The sequence below is a fragment of the Mercenaria mercenaria genome, chromosome 13, assembly GCF_021730395.1.
Source record: "Mercenaria mercenaria strain notata chromosome 13, MADL_Memer_1, whole genome shotgun sequence".
Taxonomy (NCBI): domain Eukaryota; kingdom Metazoa; phylum Mollusca; class Bivalvia; order Venerida; family Veneridae; genus Mercenaria; species Mercenaria mercenaria.
The window spans coordinates 1,626,553-1,652,027 of NC_069373.1; the positions used below are offsets into that span (position 1 = coordinate 1,626,553).

The window sequence follows — 25,475 nt, forward strand, 5'->3', positions numbered from 1 at the left end:
TTTGTAAACTATGTGACCCCAGGACGGGGCTATATTTGACCCTAGGGAAATAATTTAAATAATCTTAGTAGAGGACCACTAGATGATGTCACGTACAAAATATCAAAGCCCTAGGCCCTGTTGTTTTGGACAAGAATATTTTCAAAGTTTTTCCCTATTTAAGTCTATATAAAAAACAAAGACAAATATCAAACAGGGAATGCCACGCACCACGTGCACCACACACACACACACACACACACACACACACACATACCGGTTTATATCACAGAGTGAGGTACATGACTGTGTGCCGTCAAACGGAGGTACACCATTTATAATGGAGATATTGAACTGAAAATTAGAAATGAGTACCCCCATACACATATAGATTGTGTTTATCAAATAAAAGTGTTTAAATAAGCAGAACTTGTGGTCTTGTAGTTTTTATTAACATACTGAGGTATGCATATTAATGCGGATAATTCCATATATAGACAACTCACTCACTGGTACAGAGGTACATACAGAGTTATGCATATTAATTAGGTGAAAACATATTGAAGTACATTTTTGCTAATTACATCTTTTGAAGATAAATTACGTACGCAAAATGGACCAGTTTTGTACCACAACACTAAATTTGAGAGACATTGAAGAGGGATGTCTAGGCCCTGAATCGTAGCGTCATCTGACTGGAGCCAGACCACGCCCGTTTTTGACTGACCAAATCGCCAAGACTATTTTGGACCGCATTCCATTTCAAAGGACCCAGACGGGTCCGATGAGCGCCTATGTCTGATGACGTGAACTAAGGGGATGGATGGAAAGCTTTCAAGGCGTCCGAGATAACATGAAAATGGAAGCCCTACACCAATCCAGCCTCTTAAAGCCAGTGGCGCAAGTTGAAGTCATTTAAGCTAAGGAAAAAGTGCCATGCCATGCAATACCATGTCCCCTATCGGCAATGACTATGACGTTGAGAGTAGGTAGGTCATTTGAATAAAATATAAAGGGGGTGGGGGATGGGTGATGGCGGTGCAGTCAAAAACTACACAAAATTCATTTAGATCATGACATCGTTTCAGCGAAGAGCTTCAGCACTCTTTTCATAATATAAGCGTTCTATAAACTAAACGTTCTATTTAAACTAAACATGTAATGATCAAAGTTAATTACCGTATACCTGAAAATATATTTCTAGCGGCCCCATTTAATTTTCTTTGCCAAGTTCCGTTTGTCAGTTTTGTCTGTTTGGGAATGAGATTGTGTACTGTAAACATGCATTTTTGGTTGGATATTTCTGCATTATTTTAATATATTTCGCTTAGGTGAAACATTTAAAATAGCTAATAATTGTTTTAAATACGGTAATGGAAATATCTTAGATACTACCATAACCCCTTATCATGCTGGACACGATTGATTCTGCCTCTGCGAGCAGTGCATATCAATTTCAGCATGCGCATCCATGCAGTCTGATCATGATCTGCACTATTTTAAGGTCAGTTACTACTTTTAAAGATAAATATTCCCTATCCGCGTCGATTTGATTGAAGACTTTGTGTCTAGAGATCATCCGTCCCCCACCACCGATTCCTGAGATTCATGTGAAGAAGTAGACAACAAGTTAGTAATGGTACAGACTCAAGGAACATTTGTTAGATTAACTGCCCATAGGTACATAACTAAAATAGTGTTGAAAAATAGGCACTAAACAAATCAAGAAATAATCATTCCCTATATGATATATATAACCGTGTTGGCGATTATATATTCAGTACACCGTGAGGAAGACATTTGAAATAAGGAAAAAAACAATGTCATCAGGTTTGTTTTAATTTGATAGGAGCGTCTGAAACAACTGTCGTTATTCGGAAACAATGTTCCTGCAAATTACAAATCATTTCTCTTCCAATTCTTCCGTGTGCTACTGTATCGTGTGCATTTTTACATATACATGTTACATATATATGTGAAGTTTCCCGTTTTTAATAATGTGTGGTCACTTAACCATCAGAGAAATCATTTTTCTGTCACACCATTTAGAATAATTATAAGAAGATTATAGTACTGTAAGAATGTTACAGTATTCTGTTACACTGTATTAACGGAACGTATGTAGCACGGTAACGTCATGGTTTCTACAATCTAACGCGTCGCGCTTTTCGGCATTTAACTATAATTTTCAAAGCTTTTTTTTTTTTTTTTTTTTTTTTTTTCCAAAAGATCCAACGAGAACACATGCCTTTTTTATTTGTTAATTTTAAAGAGCGGACGCAGAGCAGACTGTTTAAAAACATAGAACACTTTGACCGCACGGAAAAAAATGTTATAGGACAAAATATATAAACTTGCACTTACAAATATTGTAACGATTTCGGCGTGAGCCAATCTGTTTTAACAAAAATGACGGTCTTGTAATGTGCTAAATACATTTAAATTTTGTCACAAACATAGGTACAGACAACTCAATGTGCAATCGAAAAGAAAAATGTTTGTTTTGGGTTTAACGCCGTTTTTCAACAGTATTTTAGTTATGTAACGGCGGGCAGTTAACCTAACCAGTGTTCCTGGATTCTGTACCAGTACAAACCTATTCTCCGCAAGTAACAGCCAACTTCCTCACACGAATCAGAGGTGGAGGACGAATGATTTCAGACACAATGTCTTTTATGAAATCGTTACGGAGAACATACGCCCCGCCAGAGGATCGAACTCACGACCCCGCGATCCGTAGACCGACGCTCTACCTATTGAGCTAAACGCGGGATCGAAAAGAAAAATGAAATTACTAATATATTAGGGAAATTATGACAGAAAAACAAACAACTGATGTGAAAATTCGGGTGTCAACAGATGGCGCTATTGACGTGGACGCACAAACGTCAAATAAAGAAATACATATATTCTGGAAATATAGAGTTTGATCTACCACTGAGCCAAATTTCATACTTTTCCGTCAAGTTTCTACATTCCGGTCCTAAGGTGTGGATCGACCTTAAAAGGGCGGATCATTGACAACATACAGGCCTGGATTTTGCGCACGACACATCATCTTGCAACTGTAATCATTTGTGACAAGTTATTTTAAAATCCCTCCATGGATTACAATGATTTACACCAGACAGAAATATCAGATGGACGGACAATTGGACGGACGGACAGACGGACATCGAGCAAACCTAAAGTCCCCGAAAGGTAGTGGACTAATAAAAATTATATATCAGCATGGAGTCTTATTTTTCTTATATTCACTGGTAACTGTACGGTTTTCCATTGTTTGAGATTATATGGTCCGTACGAACATTAAGGCAGCATATTCAGAGACATTTCAGAACAAGAGCTCCGCCAAGCGGGACAAACTACGCCCGAAGGGTTATATCAAAGGAGGGGAGCAAAATTTAATGAACTTGACTGTTGAAACCCAAAGGACAGAACCAAAACAAAGGGAGGGATTTTTTTTTAAAAATCCCCAAGTCCACAAAAACATCCTTACTAGATACAGATATATAAATATACACCTAAATATACACAAACAAGTGGTCTCAGTTTTTCCCTATGGTCAATAATAAAAAGTTACAAAATAAGCTATTTATAGTAACATAAAATGGAAGTAATTAAAAAAAAATATTGTAAGTGAACAAAAAGGGATTTCTTTAAAATCCTTCAAGATGTTCAAGAGTTAGAGCGGACACGAAACAAAGCCATATGAACTTTGACCCCTGTGACACTGACCTTCAAGCCTGCCATCCAAAACATGCCCTCTGCACGTCGTCTCGATGTGGTGAACATTTGTGCCAAGTTTGTTCGAAATCCTTCATGTGGTCACTAGTTACAGAGCGGACACGAAATTGCTAGCAGACGGACACTGGGGCTATAATATAATACGGCCCTTCGGGCGTATAAAAGTTCAGCTAATACAGATTGGAGAACAAACAGGGCAAGACGAGATAGGAATTCTATTGTTCATTCTTCTCCCATATTCATGTGAGGAAGTTGCCATTGACTTGTCGACAGAAGTTGATACTATTCAAGAAACACAGGAAAACTTGACTAGTTAACTGACCAGTGGAATGTAGCATTGAACTACTGCTGAAAACAGGTGTAAAACCCAAATAAACAAACCAATGCAGATCTAAATTGTCCTCATGAATATTTGGTGACTGAATATATCAATGTAAGAAAAACAAAAATGATTCTTAAAATTTTCAATTGCATTTAGTAACGTGAACAACATGAAACCAAGTGGAAACATTACAAAACATCCTAACAAATCTGTCACTAAATAATGTTGTAACAAATGCAAATAATAACTTCTACATTATATTATGGAGACAGTAATGAATTATAAAATATTCGAATTCATTCACGTGAAAGGTGTTTCTCTTCATCTACTACTGCACATGTTTTGCTTCATTTGTAAGGTTTGAATCCATTAAATCAGTCTCCAAAAGCTAAACCAACACCAAAGCTATATGTAAAATCACAACATTATCTCTGTCACAAACTAAAATTTATACACTAAGTAATGAATATATTGGCTTTACCTGTTATTGCCTGATATGTAATTTTATGAAACTTTATGTTAGACATACATCCTACGACTAAACAGGCATCCTCACCTTTGATTTTTGCACATGTTGCACAGAAGTTAAATAAGTATTTAGTTCAGTTTTAGTCATAGAAAAGCTTTTAAGAAAACAATGAAAATTACAGTCATGAAATGATAACTGAACTCCATTAAAATCTAGCTTTAAATTACTACAAAGTATTTTCAAAATTTAAATCTATCTCCCATAAAATTGCTTAGCACATAAAATTTGAATAAAAATTTTCAAGTGTTATTCAGCACATTTACTTATCAGAACAATTGAAAAGGGGCCATAACTCTGTCAAAATTATTGCACCAGAGCCAAAATTGAACTTTGACTGCATTTTATGGTTACTTTGTAACAAATCCATTATCCTTTTAAAAATTATTGAGCGGACAAGTTTTGACACAGACAGACTAACTAAATGTTCATTCATAAAGAAGCTACACCTCTGTCAAAAGTTATTGGCAAAAAATTTAACTTTACCTGCGCATTGCGGATATATACCTGTGTACCAAAATAATTCAATCTATTAATCCATTCAAAAGATTTTGAGCAAACAAGTTTTGAAACAGAGGGACTAACTAACAAAGGATCTATTAAATATGTATGCCATGGTACAGTTGAATATCTTTGGTAGTGTACTATTAAATTATTGAACATTGTAAAAATTCTTTAATGGAAATTTCTAATAAAAGTTATAAAAATGGCATCACTCTAAAAATCAAAACTGACCTAAGGAAATTGCTTTCCATGGTGATGTTGATAGTAAAGAATCATTTCAAGTTGCGACTTAATGCCTTTGAAAGTATTCAAGATAATAGACTAACAAAAAACTTTACCAAAAATCTGTAATTTAGAAGAGGCATAAATCTGTCAAAAAATCAAAATAGAGTTATGAGGATTCCTTAACCTGGCAAAGACTTTGATAGTAAATATGAACCTGAAAACAATGCACCCACTTCCATCACATTTTAAGGGCTAAAAGGGGCACAACTCTGTTAAAATTCAAGTCAGAGTTATTGAGATTGTTGTGCAGACTCTGATAGCTTTAACTAATTAAGGACGCAAATCGCACTTTTGCGTTCGTTTCAACTCTTATCGAGTACCGCATGTCGTATTTATCCGTCGAAAGATGATAGACGTGTATGCTGAGGATTGTAGAAATGCGCTCTCTGAATGATAGTACTGTATGCCGCGTGACGTGATTTTACGTTTGTAACAATATTAACGGTTGGACTGCTGTTAAACGTTTTTAGTTCTTTCTAGCAATTTCTACCAATGAAAATATTTCACAGAAAAGACTAATATTACCCGGAAACAATCAAAATATTTATTATTTGAACATGTATTTTCAATCTATTCATCACTAAATATCTGAATTAGAAAGTTGCTTCTAGATATTGCATGTTTATCTTCACTTTCTATAATATACTACAGTGTTTTTCCATTTCAGTAGTTTTAATTCTATTACATAAAATATAATTCTTTTCTTGCATAATGCCATTGGTTTTAAATTTTAGCAATAGAAGAATAAATATAAAACTATCAAATAATGGCTGTTTTTCTAAGTCCAATTCTTCTTGAATACTGCAGTTTTCCATATTTATGTGGATTCATTTGACCTGTAAAATGCTTTTGTATATTAAAGTATTAGAAAATTTTACATCATTGAATAGATCATAAATTTCCCTATCAGTTTTGAAAGTTTCAGTCTTCTTGATCATTAGAATGTGTCAATAAGTTACGGTAAACAGATGTATGTCCGTAATATTGACCAAAGAATCCAGAGACCTTATCGATTATTGGTGAAAATCCACAGGCATACAGAGCAGATAAATGAATTAGTGGCTTAGGAATGTACTGGAAAATTGGTAACAGTAATTAAGTGGAGATATGGCTCCAGGTATTAATGAGTTAATATTAACAGAGATTTTAGACTTTAACAAAAAACTTAACCAACAGTGACGCAGACCCCAAGGCAAGTGTAATAGCTCTACTTTGTCTTCGTAAGTCAAGCTACAAAACAATATAGTATTGTAAGTATGCATTTAATGAATACATGTAGTTTAAAAACATGACATCAAGACACTTAATTTGAGAATACAATTTCATCAGAATAAACACACTTTTAACTGTACAGCCCTTGGAAAAAATGGCTGGTATATCCACATTCATTCTCACATAAAGATCTTTAATCCTCTACATAGAAAAAAATAAAACCCCAAGGAAACTAAGTAATTTTCTTGTATCGATAACTTTTATTCTAAAAAGTGTATAATTGTAAAATTTGGCAAGTAAGAATCTTGGCTGTTACAGTTTGTAAGCACAACAATATATCAGTCAAACTATGGCTAAATGTAATGTAATAGCCCGAATAGCAAATTCACAAGATTTCCACATATACAGATTACAGTATATATACATCAGGATCGTTTACACTGGCATCAATACTTTCTAAGTCAAGAGGCTCCAGATTACTTTTATGGTCAGAGGCCTCCTTCTCGCTTTCACTAAGAGAGTATTCTTTGTCACTTTGATAGCTTGAGGGCTGCTCATCACTGTTGAAATCAGGGATCTCTGCTACTCTTGCATCGTAACACCTTCATGACCAGAAGGATCCTCATTGCCTATAAGGCCCAATGGTACCTTGGTGTTGTCTAGAAGGCTTGCCTTTGTGGGACTCTTCAGTGCTACTATGGCTTGACTCTGAAAACAATTAACAGGTCCTTTGTAAATACACAGGTATCCACACACATTTGTATAAACTTCATAAATACATTATAAGTCAATAGTTGTAGACACACGTATAACCCTCATCTAAGCTGGCTGAGACATACACTCTGCGTAATGTCTTGACACCATGGTCATGAACACTAAGTAACAGTTCAAATTCTATTGGCCAGTTATAGAGTGGACAAGTCTGATAATTAACAAGAGGGCCATTCTGGCCCTATAGCGCTCACCTGAATCATGTTATTTGATACTAAAGGTCATGGTGATCTTGACCTTTGCCCTCAGGCTCAGGGTCACCAATTGGCCTGGACCAACATCCTTGTAAGTTTGAAATATCCTATCCCCAAAATTGCAGAGTTTACAATCTTTCTGGTAGTAAAAGGTCATGGTGAAATAGACCATGACATCTGCCCTCGAGTACATATCTGCTAGTCAGGACCAATATCCCTAATAAGTTTTAAGGTCCTAGCCCTAACCATTGTTATGTTATAAGCTTTTTTGGTACTACAGGTCAGTGTGACCATGAACTTTGCCCTCAGACACTTTTATTGGTCAGGACCAACATCTAGTCTAAGACTGAGGGTCCAATCCCCATGCTTTTCCAAGTTAACCTTTTTGGTACTGGAGGTAATAATGACCTTGTGGCCCCCCTTGGGAAGGGCTACTGTTCACCCCTGGGGCATAATTTGAAAAATCTTGGTGGAGGACCACTAGGCAATGCTACTTATCAAATATAATGCCTAGGCCTTGTAGCTTCAGACCAGAAGGTTTCAAAGTATTTTCCTTTTTTAGTCAATGTAAAATGTGTGACCCCGGACAAGGCCATTTTTTACTTCAGGAGCAAAATGTTAATAATCTTGGTAGAGGACCACAAAATAATGCCACATACAAAATATCAAAACACAAGGCCTTGTAGTTTCAGACAAAAAGAGTTTTGATGGTTCTTCCTATACAAGTCTTTGTAATAATAAAATCTGGAACAAGAGCTGTCTCCATAGGATGACACATGCCCCCGATGGCACTTTGAATGAATAGTTATGGCCGATGTTAGAGTTTAGGACCTTTGACCTACGGAGCTGGGTCTTGCGCACGACACGTCGTCTTACTGTGCCACACATTCATGCGTAGTTATTTTAAAATCCATGCATGAATGACAAAGATATGGACCGGACACGCCCATCAATGCACTATCATGAAAAATGACCTTTAACGTCTAAGTGTGACCTTGACCTTTGAGCTACGGACCTGGGTCTTGCTTGCCACACGTCGTCTTACTGTGGTACACATTCATGCCAAATTATTTGAAAATCCATCGATGGACGACAAAGATATGGACCGGACACGCCCATCAATGCACTATCCTTTAACGTCTAAGTGTGACCTTGACCTTTGAGCTACGGACCTGGGTCTTGCACGCGACACGTCGTCTTTCTGTGGTACACATTCATGCCAAGTTATTTGAAAATCCATCCATCGATGACAAAGATATGGACCGGACACGCCCATCAATGCACTATCCTTTAACGTTTAAGTGTGACCTTGACCTTTGAGCTACGGACCTGGGTCTTGTGCATGACACGTCCTCTTACTGTGGTACACATTCATGCCAAGTTATTTGAAAATCCCTCCATAGATGACAAAGATATGGACCGGACACGCCCATCAATGCACTATCCTTTAACGTCTAAGTGTGACCTTGACCTTTGAGCTACGGACCTGGGTCTTGCGCATGACATGTCGTCTTACTGTGGTTCACATTCATGCCAAGTTATTTGAAAATCCATCCATCGATGACAAAGATATGGACCGGACACGAACATTGCGGACAGACCGACAGACCGACAGACTGACAGACCGACAGAATGACAGACTGACAGCCCCTAGCACCGACTTAAGCGGAACTCTTGGTATGGTGCCTCTTTTCACCCCAGGGGCATAATTTGAACAATCTTCATAGAGCATAATTAGATGATGCCAAATATCAAGGCTTTGCGCTTAACAGTATTGGACTAGAAGATTTTTAAAGATTGTCCTTTCGGTTGCCATAGCAACCAAAGTTCTGCATGGATTTTAATACTTTGATCAATTTTTAAAGACGGCCACCCAAGGATTATTCCTGTGGAGTTTGGTGTAAATTGCCCAGTTGTTTTGAAGAAGAAGATTTTTCAGAAATTGTTGACAGACGGACGACGCACGATGAACTCCGGACATCAAACAGTCACAAAAGCTGACCTTGAGCCTTTGGCTTGGGTAAGCTAAAAAACCAAGCATAAACAAGAGCTGTCACTATCGGTGAAGCCCCGAAGTAGACCCAAGAATGCCACAGTTGTATGCGCAAATTCACATATCATTTTGAGACCCTGACCTTGATTTATGAGGCCTCGGTCATACGCGTAGCACATCTTCTCAATATGGATAACATTTGTGTCAAATTATTTTCAAATCCCTTGATAAATGGAGTTCTGGACCAGACAAGAAACACCTTCAAAGTGTGACCTTGACCTTGGAGCTAGGAATCTGGGTCAAGCACATGATACCTCATCTTATTATAGGGAACATTTATGCCAAGTACATGTAATTTCAAAATCCCTTCATCAATGACAGAGTTATGGACCGGACAAGAAACAGACTATGTTAACATTTGACCTTAAAGTGTGACCTTGACCTTGGAGCGAGGGGTGGAGTCTTGCTCATGACACATCGTCTCATTATGAGGAACATTTATGCTAAGTAATTTCAAAATCCCTTTATGAATGGAAGAATTACAGACCAGACACAAAATATACCCTGTTAAAATTTGACTTATAAGTGTGACATTGACTTTGGAGCTAGGGGTCTGGGTCTTGCGCATGACACATCATCTCATTATGGTTAACATTTATGCCAAGTTGTTTCAAAATCCCTTCATGGATGGCAGAGTTATGGACCGGACATGAAACAGACCATGTTAACCTTTGACATCTGTGACCTTGACCTTTGAGCTAGGGGTCCAAGTCTTGTGCACGACACATCGTCTCATTATGGTTAACATTTATGCCAGGTTATTTCAAAATCCCTTTATAGATGGAAGAGTTGCAGCCCAGACAAGAATTTACTGGATGCAAAGATGGATGGACAGTGCAATTTTAACATGCCCACCTTCTGGGGCATAAAAAAACTTCACCAAACAAAATGAGATTCTTTACTTCAACTAGCATGTAAGTAACTTACAACAAATTTCATTACTTTTCCATATCAAACTGTATATTGGAGCTAAACCAAAATGCAAATCGATAGAAATGGTTTTAGATTATGAAGAATGGTATTGTTTTACATTTTTTTACCCAATTAACAAGCTGTGTGTTATAGGTGTTTACAACCCACAAACATTACGAGGTCTATTTCAACATGTAATTTTTGGCAAACATTACGCATACTTAATAAGGTACTTCTACATAGAAAAAGTGTTTAAAGCCATAGAAGGAAATAGATGTTGGTCAGTCAAGAAAGAACAATATAATTTTCCTATCAATTTACCTTGAGAAGGATCTTCCCCATGCTTAGGCACTTCCCTGGATGCTGCAGCTGCAATTCCGCTATCTACAGGAACTGAAACATACAAAAAACCTGAATTAAATCTTCCTAAAGCATTTTGTTTTAACATACATCAATAAGACATGAAATGTATGTATAAATCAATAGGCAAACTGGTAGAACTGTCTCTTGCTGATAAAAAAAAATCTCCATATTAAATTTGTTTAAGCCAAAAAAGCTAGGCCTTCGCAAAACTTTTGCAGCAACTTTTATCTTGGGTCTACCTTACAATACAATGATCCTAAAATGTCATAAGACAGATCTTTGAAATATTGCCACCCTGCCAAACTTTACTCTGGACAGAGGCTTGTGAAAAAACTTTAACCTTTTCTTGTGTTTCTTAGGTGGTACCAACTTGAACTTGCCCTACTGTCTTTGATCTCACTGATGAGCAAATTAACAAATTTACCACTGTGTTGTCCGTAAAAAAGAAAACATTCAAGACATTTCAGGAATGAAAATTTACCATGTACAAGTGGGTATTTCGATTTGAATAGTCTTCTTCCTACAGTGAATATATCATTTGCTTTAAGTAACGCCCTTCGAAGAACTTTGTCTCGTTGTGAAATGTGACCACCTGTAATTAAATAAAAAGAGTTAACCATGTTGATATATTTCCGAACAAGAGCTGTCACTATTGACAAATGTCCCCGAAGCATTATTGACCTATTGACTACTTCTTAGTGTGACCTTGACCTTGGAGCTAGGGGTCTGGGCCTTGATCATGATACGTTATCTTCTTATGGTGAACATATTATCAAGTAGCATATTACAGCAATAAAACAATAAAACAAGCAATATTGCTTCAAATCTTTAAAATATGAAAGATCATAGATTAGTAAAAAAAATGTTACCATATGTTACTACATATGGATGATCAAGGTCATAACAACCAGGCATCTGAAATCAAAAACCTACTTACGAGAAATGGATTTGGCTATGTTTGGCACAATCAGTATGTAAGTGAAGAAAAGCAATTCATACAAGTATTTATACAAAGACTAAAAGACCAATTTTTCCAAGTTTGGACAGCAAATATAACAAGCAGCTCTAAACTTCTGTGTTACAGCAGTTTCAAAACAAATTTTGAACATGAAGACTATCTTAATATGATAAATATAAGAAAATTAAGAAGTACATTGGCCAAACTAAGAATATAAAACCATGATCTTGGTATAGAAAGAGGAAGATATAGAAATATTCCTAGATAGGAAAGAATTTGTGAAATATGTCAAAAGGAGAACTGTATTGAGTCCGAAGTTCATTTTTGTTTTAATTTTTAAAGCTTACACAGCTTTAAGAGAACAGTATATACCACGTAAATATTGGGTTTGCCAAATATAAATAAATTTAATATATTGCTTAGCTCAAGATCAGAAAATGTGTTGAAAAATTTAGCATACTTTGTATACTATGCATTTAAACCCAGATCGGAGCTAAGAAGTTAGCTCAAACTATACATATGTGACTGCACATGTAGTGAGTACGACTAAGATCTTAACATACCAGATGTTACAGATGTTACACTGATTTCTTGTATAATTATGTAACTACCAGTGAATTTCCACAATATTGTCCAAATGTAAAAACTTAGCATATCAGATGATGTAGATGTATGTATATATTTAAATTGATTTCGTGTAGAATTATGTAATTACTAGTTGTCCAATTGTTAAACAAATAATATACATGTACATATTTGTACCCTTTTCCATTAAAGGGAACCATGCAGTATCTAAAGATATAAAGCGATATTATTTTTTTAATATGTACACATTTTACCTACTATATTTTGTGTTCTGTTTAGTTAGTATGCCTTTCTGTTTCGCTTCATTGAAGGCTACTGGTTAAAATTTCACATCGGTTGAATTAAAATACTGAGATATACAGAACTTGCAAATATCTTTTTTCGACCTAGGTAAAAGTTCAAATAAACACTAGAAATTGTATTACAAATTATACATGTAATTTAAAAAAGGAGCTGCGTTCAATAAACGCTCGATGCCCCCGGTGGCATCCTTGTCGATACAAAGCAACCTAAGTTCAAAACGAGGTCAAGTTCAAGGTCAAGGTCAAACTGAGGTCAGGTGATGTCTGAAGTTGAGGAATGGTCACAGGTTCCATCTGCATTAGTATCAAGTCATTCTAGTTAGGGGTATTGATGCTAGACTAAACGGTCCCATTTGGTTAATCTTGTACGAATGGACGGATGCCCATACGATTCATGTATTAGGTGGTCATTCCATTGTTTGAACGGACGGACGGATGGGGGGCATAAAAAAGCAAAACATTATAGAAGATATAGTTATAATTCCTAAACAGTTCGCAGATCATATAAATAGTACTCAAAGATGGAAAGGATATGACTATGATGTGAAATTAAGTGTATATGTTTGATATTATATTGTTTGAAACCTACTTGTAAAATTTACACTGCTCTGTACATAAGCATAATAATACTTGTATAAACATTATGTTGTTTTTGGCCGGTGGCCTATATATCAATAAAGAAATTGTCATTGTCATTTATGCCAAGTTATTGCAAAATCCGTTTATAGATGGCAGAGTTACAGCCCCGCCAAGAATTTACACAGAAGGATGCATGCATGGACGGACAGTGTGAATTTAATATGCTCACTTTCCAGGCCATAGAAATACTTTGCTGAAAAGCAAAGATGCATTTACTGACAATCTATAGCTGCAACTGACTTAATCCTTACTACATTGAAGTAAACAACAAATATATGTTCAACAGGTTTAACATCTACAATTATAATGTGCCACTTTTCAATAACAGGAGGGTTGTGATGACCCTAGTTCGCTCATCTTAACTTGGAGCAAAACCTCAAGAAGAGCAGCATTTTGCGCTATTATGTCATTAGATCATGCATTGGAATTTTAAAAACCTGAACACAATGAATTATCACATAATCTGACAAATGCTCTCTCCATTTATGATAAGAAAAGTAACAAGAGCTGTCAGTGCAGTGTGCTAGACTATTCTCAGTGCTTGATAGTATAATATAAGCAATCTTGAGTAAACAGCTTAAGTGTAAAAAGTTCAAGGTTATTTACATTAAGAACATTTTTTTTGTCCATAAAGGACCATAATAATAAACAGATATTTTTGCAGCTTCTTTCAAATGCTTGAAGGTGCTGGAAATAATGCTTTTAGTATACTAACCTTCCAAGTGCCAAAACTGTAGAACACATTGCAAATGCATTACATTCCTGCTCATCTTTTATAACAGTTATGGTTCCCCACAATTTAACTGTAACAGAAAACACATTCTAGAAATATTGTACCAAATTATTTTTTGAACACAGAAACAACAAATTTAGTTTCTTGCTGTATATGGCGCTGAATGTTTCTTAGAGAATGGCAGTCACACACTGTGATTATTATAAGCATGTAAATATAGATTTGTTTTGTGCTTGTTTTAAACATTACTATATTCTATTAATCACAATTCATTTACAACATGTACATATATTAAAATACAGGACTGAGTAGGAAGCTGAATCCTTATTTGAAACTCTCTCCTTGTTTTGTGTTTTGAGGGTTAACGTCTGTTTTTCAGCAATAAAACAAAACTATATACTGGCGAGTTGTTAACCTATTCTAGTTTTCTTGGGTCTCTTAATTAGTAGTAACCTTTCTCTCAGCAAGTAATTGACAACAACTTTCCCTATCTAATCAGAGGTTGGAGACGAATGACCAAGACACAAAATTGCAAAGATCAATCGTCACAATGTAGCAGAGCTATTTTAACTAGAATGTTAACACTAGGAACAGGTTACCTTGTTTTTCATGGCTGCAGGACTTCTTATAAACTGCTTTCACTGCTGAAGAGTTTTCCTTATCAATCACCAAAGGGCTCCTGGACTTTCTCAAGTATGGAAGTGGGTGCATTGTTGTCAGGATGATCGCCTTCTGTGTGCAAATCTACAGAGCTACCATGGCTGGACTCTGAAAACAATTTAGTATTTAGTATTTTTATACAATCACTTTGACAAAGTTTAACACTTATTTTGTACAACTTCATACGTACATTATGAGGTATTATGTGTAGACACATGAACCACAAAACAAGTTAAACTTTTATATACAGTGTGAGGTACATAAATGTATATCAATACTACAATCTCAAATCATTTCCATTTTACAGGGTTCCCACAAAGCTGAGAAAATAAACTTTTCTGACTTTTCCCTGATCAAAGTCCAATTTTCCACAACAAAAACAATTGTGTTCACAGAGCTAAGCTGGTCATAGATCAATAAATATTGGCCTCAATTGTCCCTATCAGCTTAATTTTACCATCTTTCTAGTTATAATGATGAAAAGAGTGTAAAGAAAATTTGTTACAGTTTAGCAAACCGCTGTATTTCTTTAGTGAGATTAACAGACAATAAGAAAGATCCATACTATTCACTGAAAGACATTTTATGTTTTACTACTAGAAGAGTTCAGACAGACATATGACGTTCTGTGAAAATTTGTTCTTATTCATACTTGATTTTTGTACAAAATAGCATTTTTTTTATCAAATTTAATATTACTGAGGTAGGCCTCTTTCAGCCTTATACCCCAGTCACACATACGACGCGGATAGCTACGTCTAGCCACGGATAGAAACGTAGAAACCCGTAGCGATCCGTACCTGAGCCGTACCTTAACGTAGTAATCCGTATCAATCCGTACTAACCCGTACGGCTCAGGTACGGATCGATACGGGTTACTACGTTTATATCCGTAGCTAGACGTAGCTATCCGCGCCGTATATGTGACCGTGGTATAAATAAGACAGGCCTCTTGCAGTCTAAATAACAACTGTCATATATGCTGCAATATAATTTAGAAGAAATTTGTTTTGTTTTATATTTTCAGTAGTTCAGTTTGCATTGTAAAACTGATAAGATAAGATCAGTCATGAAATCAATTAAAAAGACATGCCTGTTTATTTTCAAAAGTTAAAAATTTCTGAGTACAGAATAAGTACTAATTTTGCAGGAAAGAACATCTGAAATTAACGAAACTACTGCATTGCAATATGTAAACATATCATCATTTAATATGAATAAAAAGCTATATTTGTCTTAGTTTTCCACTATTACTAATGCTGTCACTGTATTACTATTCTAATTGAAAAGAACTTTCCTTACACTTTTTACATATATACAAGAGAGTAGCAGCATCTGGAACAATCTTGGTAGAAAACCTTTATATATGATGCTACATACCAAATATCAAAACCCTAGGAACCGTGGTTTTGGACAAGAAGATTTTCAACTTTTTCCCTACATAAGTCTATGTATATCATGTGACCCAAAGGGCAGGTCCATATTTGACCCTAGGGGCATTATTTTAACAATCCTGGTAGAGGACCTCTAGATGATGCTACATTACAAATATCAAAGCCCTAGGGACTTCTGGTCTTTCTCAATAATGAAAGTGGATGCATTGTTTTCAGGATCATTGCAGTCTGTGTGCGAATCTACAGAGCTACCATGGCTGGACTCTGAAAACAGACATTAAGTATCTTTATACATACAGAAGTATCTCCTTTCACAAAGCTATGTATACATATATTTTGTTCAACTTCTTACATTCATTATGAGGTATTACTTGTAGACACACAAACCACACAACAAATTAAACTTCTGAATACAGTGTGAGGTACATATTAAATGTATATTAATACTACCATGTCAAATCATTTCAAAAGGAACAGTTACCTGGCTTATTGGTGCTTTCAGGGCTGGAGGGCTTCTTGTTGCTTTCACCGCTGAAGAGATCCTTATCCATCTCATTGCCAAAGGGCTCCTGGTCTTTCTCAATAATGAAAGTGGATGCATTGTTTTCAGGATCATTGCAGTCTGTGTGCGAATCTACAGAGCTACCATGGCTGGACTCTGAAAACAGACCTTAAGTATCTTTATACATACATTTTGAGGTATTATGTGTAGACACACAAACCATTCAACAAATTAAACTTCTGAATACAGTGTGAGGTACATATTAAATGTATATTAATACTACCATGTCAGATCATTTCAAAAGGAACAGTTACCTGGCTTATTGGTGCTTTCAGGGCTGGAGGGCTTCTTGTTGCTTTCACCCCTGAAGAGTTTTTTATCCACCTCATTACTAAAGGGCTCTTGGCCTTTCTCAATAATGAAAGTGGATGCATTGTTTTCAGGATCATTACAGTCTGTGTGCGAATCTACAGAGCTACCATGGCTGGACTCTAAAAAACAGTTAATAAGTATCTTTATACACATGTACATACAGAAGTATCCAACTTGACAAAGCTTTACACATATTCTGTTCAGTCCTCATACATACATTATGAGGTATTAGGTGTAGACACACGAACCACACAACAAATTAAACTTCTGAATACCGTGTGAGGTACATAAAGTATATCAAAGGTCAACTACTAACACCTGAACGAGTATAATAGGAAAACCAGGGTCTGTAGCTGAGACTTCATAATTACTGAAAATATGACCCACTGCATTGGTTCTGACCAAAGTCATGAATATGTTCAAGAATAACCAAACAAGACCTGTCAGAGGACAACAACGCTCAACTATTCAACAGCCTTGTTGATTGAATGAATACAAGTCGAAAGAGGGGCATAATTTTGTAAAAATGCAAATCAGGGTTATGGAACCTGCAAAGTGTTTATCAGCTCATGACAGCAGACAAGTGTCAGATACCAGCTTACATATATAAGAATTTAACGAAAAACTGCTCAAGTTGAAAAAGGGGCATAATTTTGTAAAAATGCAAAATAGAGTTACTGAACCTTTGCGCTGCATAATATCATGCATGTGAACAAGTGTGTGAAGTTTCAATCCTTTCCCATTAGTGGATACTGAGATACCAGCTTACATACAAAAACTTAACCAAAAGTGCTAAGTGGAGGAAGGGGCATATTTTTTTTTAGAAGTCAAGTTATTGGACCTGCTAAGTGTATGTCAGATCATGATAGTGAATGTACGTGTGAAGTTTCAATCCATTCTCATTAGTGGGTACTGAAATACCTGCTTACATATAAGAATTTAACGAAAAACTGCTATGTTGAAAAACGGGCATAATTTTGTAAAAATGCAAAAAAGAGTTAAGGAGACTGTGCAATGTAAGTCATTTATCACAGTGAATAAATGTGTGAACTTTCAATCCATTACCACAAGTGGTTACTGAGATACCAGCTTAAGAAAAAAAACTTAACCAAAACGGGACGCCGACACTGACACACGGGCGAGTCCAATAGTTCTACTATTCCTTGAATAGTCAAGCTAAACATAAACAAAAACAATTTGCCTATTTCAAAACGAAAGTTGTTTTCCCAATGCTTACAAACCCGTTGCGCATCTTTGGATTTTTTTGAAAGAATGCTCCTAAACGAGGCTATAAATTTATAAATATATGTAAAATATATTATATGCCCCAACGATAACATGATGTTTACAACCATAAAACAGGGAATTAAACATTTTTGTAACTCCCAAAAGCTTCATGAAAATCATTTTTATAATATAAGTAATATACAGCTATACTACAAGTTTTCCAATGGACACTTTAGGCCTTTCCCGAATAAATGTGTTTTCACAACTTCAACTTATATTCAGTCAATCTCTTTTCAGCAGAGTTTTAAGAATATAGATGAACAAGGAGCTGCGTTCAATAAATGCCCGATGCCCCCAGTGACATCCTTGTCGGTAGATTTTGCACCTAAGTTCAAAACGAGGTCAAGGTCAAACAGAGGTCAGGTGATGTTTGAAGATGAGGAATGGTCACAGTTTACATCTATATTAGTATCAATTCATTCTTGTAAGGGGTATTGATGCTAGACGAAACTGTCCCATTTGGTTAGCCAAGAGATGGCCCATATAAAGCAACCAAAGTCCAAAATGAGGTCAAGGTCAAACTGAGGTCAGGTGATGTCTGAAGACGAGGAATGGTCACAGGTTACATCTGCATTAGTATCAAGTCATTCTAGTAAGGGGTATTGACGCTAGACGAAACGGTCCCATTTGGTTAACCTCGTACGTGCGGACGGATGAAGGGACAGGGCAATCACTATATGCCACCCGCATCAGTAGATGCTGGGGGCATAAAAATTAGCTTACACTGTAGAAAGAAAATGTGATTGAAATTTACATAAATACACTAATGTAAGTACATATTGCTATATGAGGCCTATAGAGGCAGGCCGTTGGGCTAGACCATTAAGTATTCCTGTAAATGAACGTCGATGTCATATTTGCAATGTATTAGAAGATGAATTTCATTTTGTTCTTGAATGTAGATTGTATAATGATTTGAGGAAACAATATATCCCATTAAAATTCTGTAGAAGACCAAATATGTATAAATTTATAGATTTGTTAAATAATGAAAATCAGTCAGTCGTGAAAAAATTGGGAGCATATGTATACCATGCTTTTACTTTAAGAAATGCAAATATGTATCAGTAACAATATTTCATTTTCCCGTAAAAATATTCCAGCCTAAACAAATACTGTTGTAATTTAAATATGTATGTATATTTCACAGTAGTTATTTCTTGAAACGGATTTATGATTATCAAGTCTGTTGTTCCTTTTGTTTCGTTTCGTTAAGGATCAACTCAAGACCGGAATATATCTTAATCTATAAGACTGGAATATTTTTCAGTTCATTATTAGTAGATACTATGTATGAATATATATGTTATGCTAATCTATTATTAGTGTGTAACCTTCTCCAAATGTAAAAATGTAGACACATATACACAAATGTTTTATATATGTACATGCTGATTTCACTGTTAATGCTAATCTATTATTAGTGTGTAACCTTCTCCAAATGTACAAATGTAGACACATATATACACAAATGTTTTATATAATACATGCTGATTTCACTGTTCGTCATATACTGTGCATGTGTATGTCCTCATGGGCTTCTAGCCTATTGGAATTGAAATAAACTTACTTACTATTAATTCAAAATATTTTTAGACATTAAACACATCGTCTCCGCCTAATATATGTCATTGTCAATTTAAAACTTAAATCTTGTATATCTCATATTTTTATGCAAATTTTTAAAATCATGTGACTCCGACTGATTACGGAAAAATGATAAACACGAAAGAAGGACAAAATGACCACCCATGTCAAAGAATTTTTTTAAAAAATCATTCATTTTTCTGCACATGTTTTGACTTCAACGGAATATTGCACGGCTATCATGATGTTTAATAGTATATTTCAAAATCTGTTATCTTTAATTAGGACTTACATGTTTTTACAAATGTTTTTGTATTTAAGAAATAAGTTCCCAAACGTGGTTTATCGTAAAATAACCCGAGTTTTGAGGTCTTATGTGCAAGAATATATCACGATGGCCGTAAGCCTTCGTGATATATTGTTTCGCATAAGAAAGAAAAACTCGGGTTATTCTACGATAAATCACACTAATGGGAACTAATTATTTCAATTCTAACACGACATACTAGTATCAACAATGTAAAAATAGTAACTACTGTACTTTTGACGACTGTGCTACGCACTGGATCGGATGACATCTTTGCACGCGAGTGGTTTATTGCAGAATAACCCAAGATAGATTTTGCTCTACATGTGTGTAGGTTATTTGCTGGTCGTGTTAGGATTTTCTTTATTTGGCACCCTTAATACTACCATGTCAAATCATTTCAAAAATTAGTTACCTGGCTTATTGGTGCTTTTACAGCTGGAGGGTTTCTTGTTGTTTTCACCGCTGAAGATTTCCTTAACCATCTCATTACCAAAGGGCTCCTCAGGTCTTTCTCAATTATGGAAGCAGATACATTGTTTTCAGGCTCACCACCTTCTGCGTGCGAATCTACAGAGACCTGTACCATGGCTGGACTCTGAAAGCAGACAATAGAGTTCATTTTACACTTACTATGACAAAGCTTTTCACATATATTTGAGCAACTTCATACATACATTGAGGTATTAAACTTCAGACACTCAAACCACCACAACCTTATCAATCTTTATTTATACAGTTTTAGATATTTTTATTTACATACTAATACTACTGCCTGACATACAGAGGTATCTGTTTTGAAATGGCTTACTCATATCTGGGCAAACTTGGTACAAACTTATTGTGGCATTACCAGCACCTAGATATCCTGCCACAACTCATACATGCAATGGTTATAATATCAGTATTATGTATATTATAAATGCAGCTGGATATAGCTGGTCCATTACTCATTTAGACCAGGGCCGTAGCAACAGGGGGGCCAGGCCCCCCCCCCCCCCCAATAATTTGACCGATTATGGTACTTATCTTAGCATTTTTTACAGCGAGTCAATTTTAGCTTATTTTCATAATGTAATGCCCTCCCCCCTCCCCCCTACCCATCTGAAAATGCTTCGGTCCTGCAGACAAGTCAAGTTTTCTCGAAAATACCACAAGAGACATGTACAGTTGCCTCATTAGACTACTACTGTTACAGAGAGCTCTATCTACTGCTTACGGTAATTGTCCTCACGGTTTCTGGTCATGGGCCTTTGTAATATAAGGTAAATTTTATCAGTTAGGAAATATTTTCTTAACAAAGTTTACTAAGTCTTGTTTCTTTGTTACATTAAATTTACCATAAGCTGGATGTTAACCTGTCCTATTTCTTTTTTTTTTATGCCCCCGAAGGGAGGCATATAGTTTTTGAACCGTCTGTCGGTCTGTCGGTCTGTCAGTCTGTCTGTCGGTCTGTCAGTCTGTCCGCAATTTTCGTGTCCGGTCCATATCTTTGTCATCGATGGATGGATTTTCAAATAACTTGGTATGAATGTGTGCCACAGTTAGACGACGTGTCGCGCGCAAGACTCAGGCCCGTAGCTCAAAGGTCAAGGTCACACTTAGACATTAAATGATAGTGCATTGATGGGCGTGTCCAGTCCATATCTTTGTCATCGAGAGATTGATTTTCAAATAACTTGGCATGAATATGTACCACAGTAAGACGACGTGTCGCGCGCAAGACCCAGGTCCGTAGCTCAAAGGTCAAGGTCACACTTAGACGTTAAAGGATAGTGCATTGATGGGCGTGTCCGGTCCATATCTTTGTCATCGATGGATGGATTTTCAAATAACTTGGTATGAATGTGTACCACAGTAAGACGACGTGTCGCGCGCAAGACTCAGGCCCGTAGCTCAAAGGTCAAGGTCACACTTAGACATTAAATGATAGTGCATTGATGGGCGTGTCCAGTCCATATCTTTGTCATCGATGGATTGATTTTCAAATAACTTGGCATGAATGTGTACCACAGTAAGACGACATGTCGCGCGCAAGACCCAGGTCAGTAGCTCAAAGGTCAAGGTCACACTTAGACGTTAAAGGATAGTGCATTGATGGGCGTGTCCGGTCCATATCTTTGTCATCGATGGATGGATTTTCAAATTACTTGGCATGAATATGTACCACAGTAAGTCGACGTGTCGCGCGCAAGACCCAGGTCCGTAGCTCAAAGGTCAAGGTCACACTTAGACATTAAAGGTCATTTTTCATGATAGTGCATTGATGGGCGTGTCCGGTCCGTATCATTGTCATTCATGCATGGATTTTAAAATAACTACGCATGAATGTGTGACACAGTAAGACGACGTGTCGCGCGCAAGACCCAGCTCCGTAGGTCAAAGGTCCTTAACTCTAACATCGGCCATAACTATTCATTCAAAGTGCCATCGGGGGCATGTGTCATCCTATGGAGACAGCTATTGTTTTTTTTACTATTTAGACCTGCTATTACATTTTTAGGTTAAGGGACCTACTTCAACAATAACATGAAAATCTCAGAATTCTTAATAAACATGTGTTTTGATGAATCTTTGGTTTTGCGTCCTCAGGTAAGTTCAAACAGACAATCTAAAATATGTTAAATTGTAAAGAATGCAACATGACCAAAATACACTCACCAATAGACAGAGGACTGAAGGAAGCTGCTGTTACATTATACATGCACTTGCCTACCTTTGGCACAATAAAACTACAGAATGCCAGAAAAAAAGAAAGCTGTGAAACAGTAAAATTGAACAATAGCCACATGTCTGTAAGACAGCGCGCTCCACTATTCGGGGATTTGACAGTAAAAGGAATATATGTCTGAATATGAGACCTCTACTTTAAAAGGAAGATACACCAAGGGGCATAAATCCATCAAATACACACATTTGAGTTATTAGGATTGTTAAAACACATGCAGATGATGATGATAAAGGTATATTTTGAGTTTTAAGTCATTATCTTATATAGTACCAAATTTATGTTCGGAAAACGAAGTTTGTAAAAAATTTTTAGTATAAAACGGGCATAATTCGGTCAAAAATACAAATCAGAGTTATGGGGATTGTTACCACACATGCAGATGATGATGATAAAGATACATTTTAAGTTTCAAGTCTTTATCTTATATTGCATTAAAGTAGTATCCAGAAAGCGAAGATTGCAAAAAAGTTTAAGTACAAAAGGAGAATAATTCTGTCGAAAACACAATTAGAGTTATGGGGTATGTAGCCACACATGCAGATGACTATAAACGAATACTTTTAATTTCAAGTCATTATCAAGTACTAAAGATATGTCTATAAACGAAGCTTTCGAAAAAAATAAACATGAAAATATTTCTAAATATAACTCCTTGGTGACCTTGACCTTGGGTATAATGGGCCCAGCCCCTACTTTGTTTGTATGCTGGACAATGTTTATGTGAACTTACAGTATGATATAAGCAAAAGTAACAAAGATATGACAGAAAAACAAAGGTTGCCGAAAAACTTTAACCTTAAAAATAACATAAGTATAAGACCTTGGTGACCTTGACCTTGAGTATAATGGGCTCAGCCCCTACACATACTTTGGCTGTATACTGGACAATGTTTATGTAAAGTTACAGTAAGATATAAGCAATAGTAACAAAGATATGACAGAAAAACAAAGGTTGCTGAAAAACTTTAATCAAGAAGGGTCACGCCGATGGCGAGTAGTATAGCTCCCCTATTCTCCGAATAGTGGAACTAAAAAGGCAACATTACATGCATTAAATGTTTTATGTATTATTAATACATATGACAATTAAGTAGAACCCTACAGGTGTACATACTATGTGTGGTTCAATGGCAGTGTTTATTTCTCTACAAAAATACCTAAAACACTGATTTTATCCTGCTTGTTTTTATTTTGCATCTATTTTTGAGCCAAAATACTGCCAATTTAGTGCAATGCACCTGTTATCACTAGAATAAACTGGTTGTCAGTTAAAAAAAAACCAAACTGAGTATTTTGAAATACTACAGCATAAAGGATTTCTGGTTTTACTGTTGGTTTAAACAATATTTTATTCATATATATTTACAACATGAAACGTTACATAGTTACAGCATGAAGGATTGAGTAGAAAGCCAAGCTCTCTGGTTTTACTGTTAAAATTGTCAGTGGATTATTCAACAACATAACAACTTGTGTAGCTTTAAACAGCTGCTTGTATTAAGTCCCAATCCGTGACTCTAGTTACCTCCCCTGACAATCTGTCCACAGAGTCACAAGCAGCTATTATCAAAAATCAGTGTAATGTAGGTACTTCAGTCTTTCAGACATGATTGCAAGCATAATGATGATTTAATGGTGAAAAGAAAAATATCTGGAATAGCCAATTTATTCTTGTGCTTGTCTTGTGAAATACACAATCTATGACCTGTCATAAGCACTTCGTAGTACCTGAAGAAAGTCACCCACTGACCTACATTATCGGTTTGTTTTTTTGCCATTGGTGACGTCACATATTTATTACGTCACTACTGGTGTATTTCATTTATAGTGACGTCAGGTACCATACAGGATGAACACAACGTCTCAGGCTAATTCTAAATGTATTAGCGCAACATTATTTGTACATTTACTACGATCTAAAGTTGAATTATAAAATTTTAAGACAAAACAAATATTTGGAAAGATTTATTCACATATATTCTCATGTGCTTGTTCCTTCACGAACACCCGGAATAAATATTGGTGAACAAATCAAGTACCCCTTCACATTGTGCTAAATGCTGTATGTTCATGTATATATTTGATAGCAGTTTTTCTATAGTTGTTTATGCAGAAGCATGTCAAATAGCGTTTCTATAGTATTATTAGTAATTATTCCAAACAAACAAATGGTACCGTACATACATGTAATTCTTTATGTCCTATATAATAACCCTCTTTTCAAAACAGTTTATAAAAATAATCAGAATAGGATATTTTTTATCAAACCCTGGGAAATTAAATACAAACAGTATAACTGAGTGGTAATGCACTAGGATCTGCAAAGGTATGCAGTCGATACCTGGCTAGAATATGCTAGGGACTAAGGTTGTGAGGTTAATGCCTATATAGTCAAAACTAGAGTTGTCACAGGAGTGACGAATTATATCCCCACAATATGGCCTTGTCACAGGACTAAGCCAATGTCAAAGCAGAACTTGCTTGACGTTTGACCTACTGACCTCAAATTCAATAGAGGTCATCTGCTGGTCATGATGAACCTCCCTATGA

The 25,475-nt window shown here is 36.0% G+C and overlaps 2 protein-coding genes across 2 annotated transcripts; both read right to left on the reverse strand.

The window, feature by feature from the left end:
- Positions 1-4,175: 4,175 nt before the first annotated feature.
- On the reverse strand, positions 4,176-14,743 carry LOC123523224 (uncharacterized). The gene is made up of 5 exons (XM_053521017.1): positions 14,685-14,743; positions 14,068-14,155; positions 11,350-11,460; positions 10,827-10,898; positions 4,176-7,283 (listed from the first exon to the last, which is right to left on the reverse strand). The coding sequence occupies exons 2-5, from the start codon at positions 14,120-14,122 to the stop codon at positions 7,198-7,200; spliced, it is 324 nt and encodes a 107-aa protein (XP_053376992.1). The 5' UTR covers positions 14,123-14,155; positions 14,685-14,743; the 3' UTR covers positions 4,176-7,197.
- A 1,004-nt stretch (positions 14,744-15,747) lies between these two features.
- LOC128546161 (uncharacterized) lies at positions 15,748-20,856 on the reverse strand. The gene is made up of 4 exons (XM_053521016.1): positions 20,610-20,856; positions 16,956-17,132; positions 16,621-16,797; positions 15,748-16,403 (listed from the first exon to the last, which is right to left on the reverse strand). Exons 1-4 carry the CDS (start codon positions 20,677-20,679, stop codon positions 16,297-16,299), a joined length of 531 nt encoding a protein of 176 aa, XP_053376991.1. The 5' UTR covers positions 20,680-20,856; the 3' UTR covers positions 15,748-16,296.
- Positions 20,857-25,475: the final 4,619 nt, after the last annotated feature.

What these genes read in the sequence shown, in the direction of transcription:
- LOC123523224 (XM_053521017.1), bottom strand. Translation starts at nt 14,122, where the DNA reads ATGAGCAGGAATGTAATGCATTTGCAATGTGTTCTACAGTTTTGGCAC. An exon ending in GAAATACCCACTTGTACATG is followed by an intron (nt 10,899 to 11,349) that starts GTAAATTTTCAT and finishes TGTATGTTTCAG; the next exon opens with TTCCTGTAGATAGCGGAATT. An exon ending in TGGGGAAGATCCTTCTCAAG is followed by an intron (nt 7,284 to 10,826) that starts GTAAATTGATAG and finishes AATTGTTTTCAG; the next exon opens with AGTCAAGCCATAGTAGCACT.
- LOC128546161 (XM_053521016.1), bottom strand. Translation starts at nt 20,679, where the DNA reads ATGGTTAAGGAAATCTTCAGCGGTGAAAACAACAAGAAACCCTCCAGC. An exon ending in TAAAAGCACCAATAAGCCAG is followed by an intron (nt 17,133 to 20,609) that starts GTAACTAATTTT and finishes ACTGTTTTTTAG; the next exon opens with AGTCCAGCCATGGTAGCTCT. An exon ending in TGAAAGCACCAATAAGCCAG is followed by an intron (nt 16,404 to 16,620) that starts GTAACTGTTCCT and finishes GTCTGTTTTCAG; the next exon opens with AGTCCAGCCATGGTAGCTCT.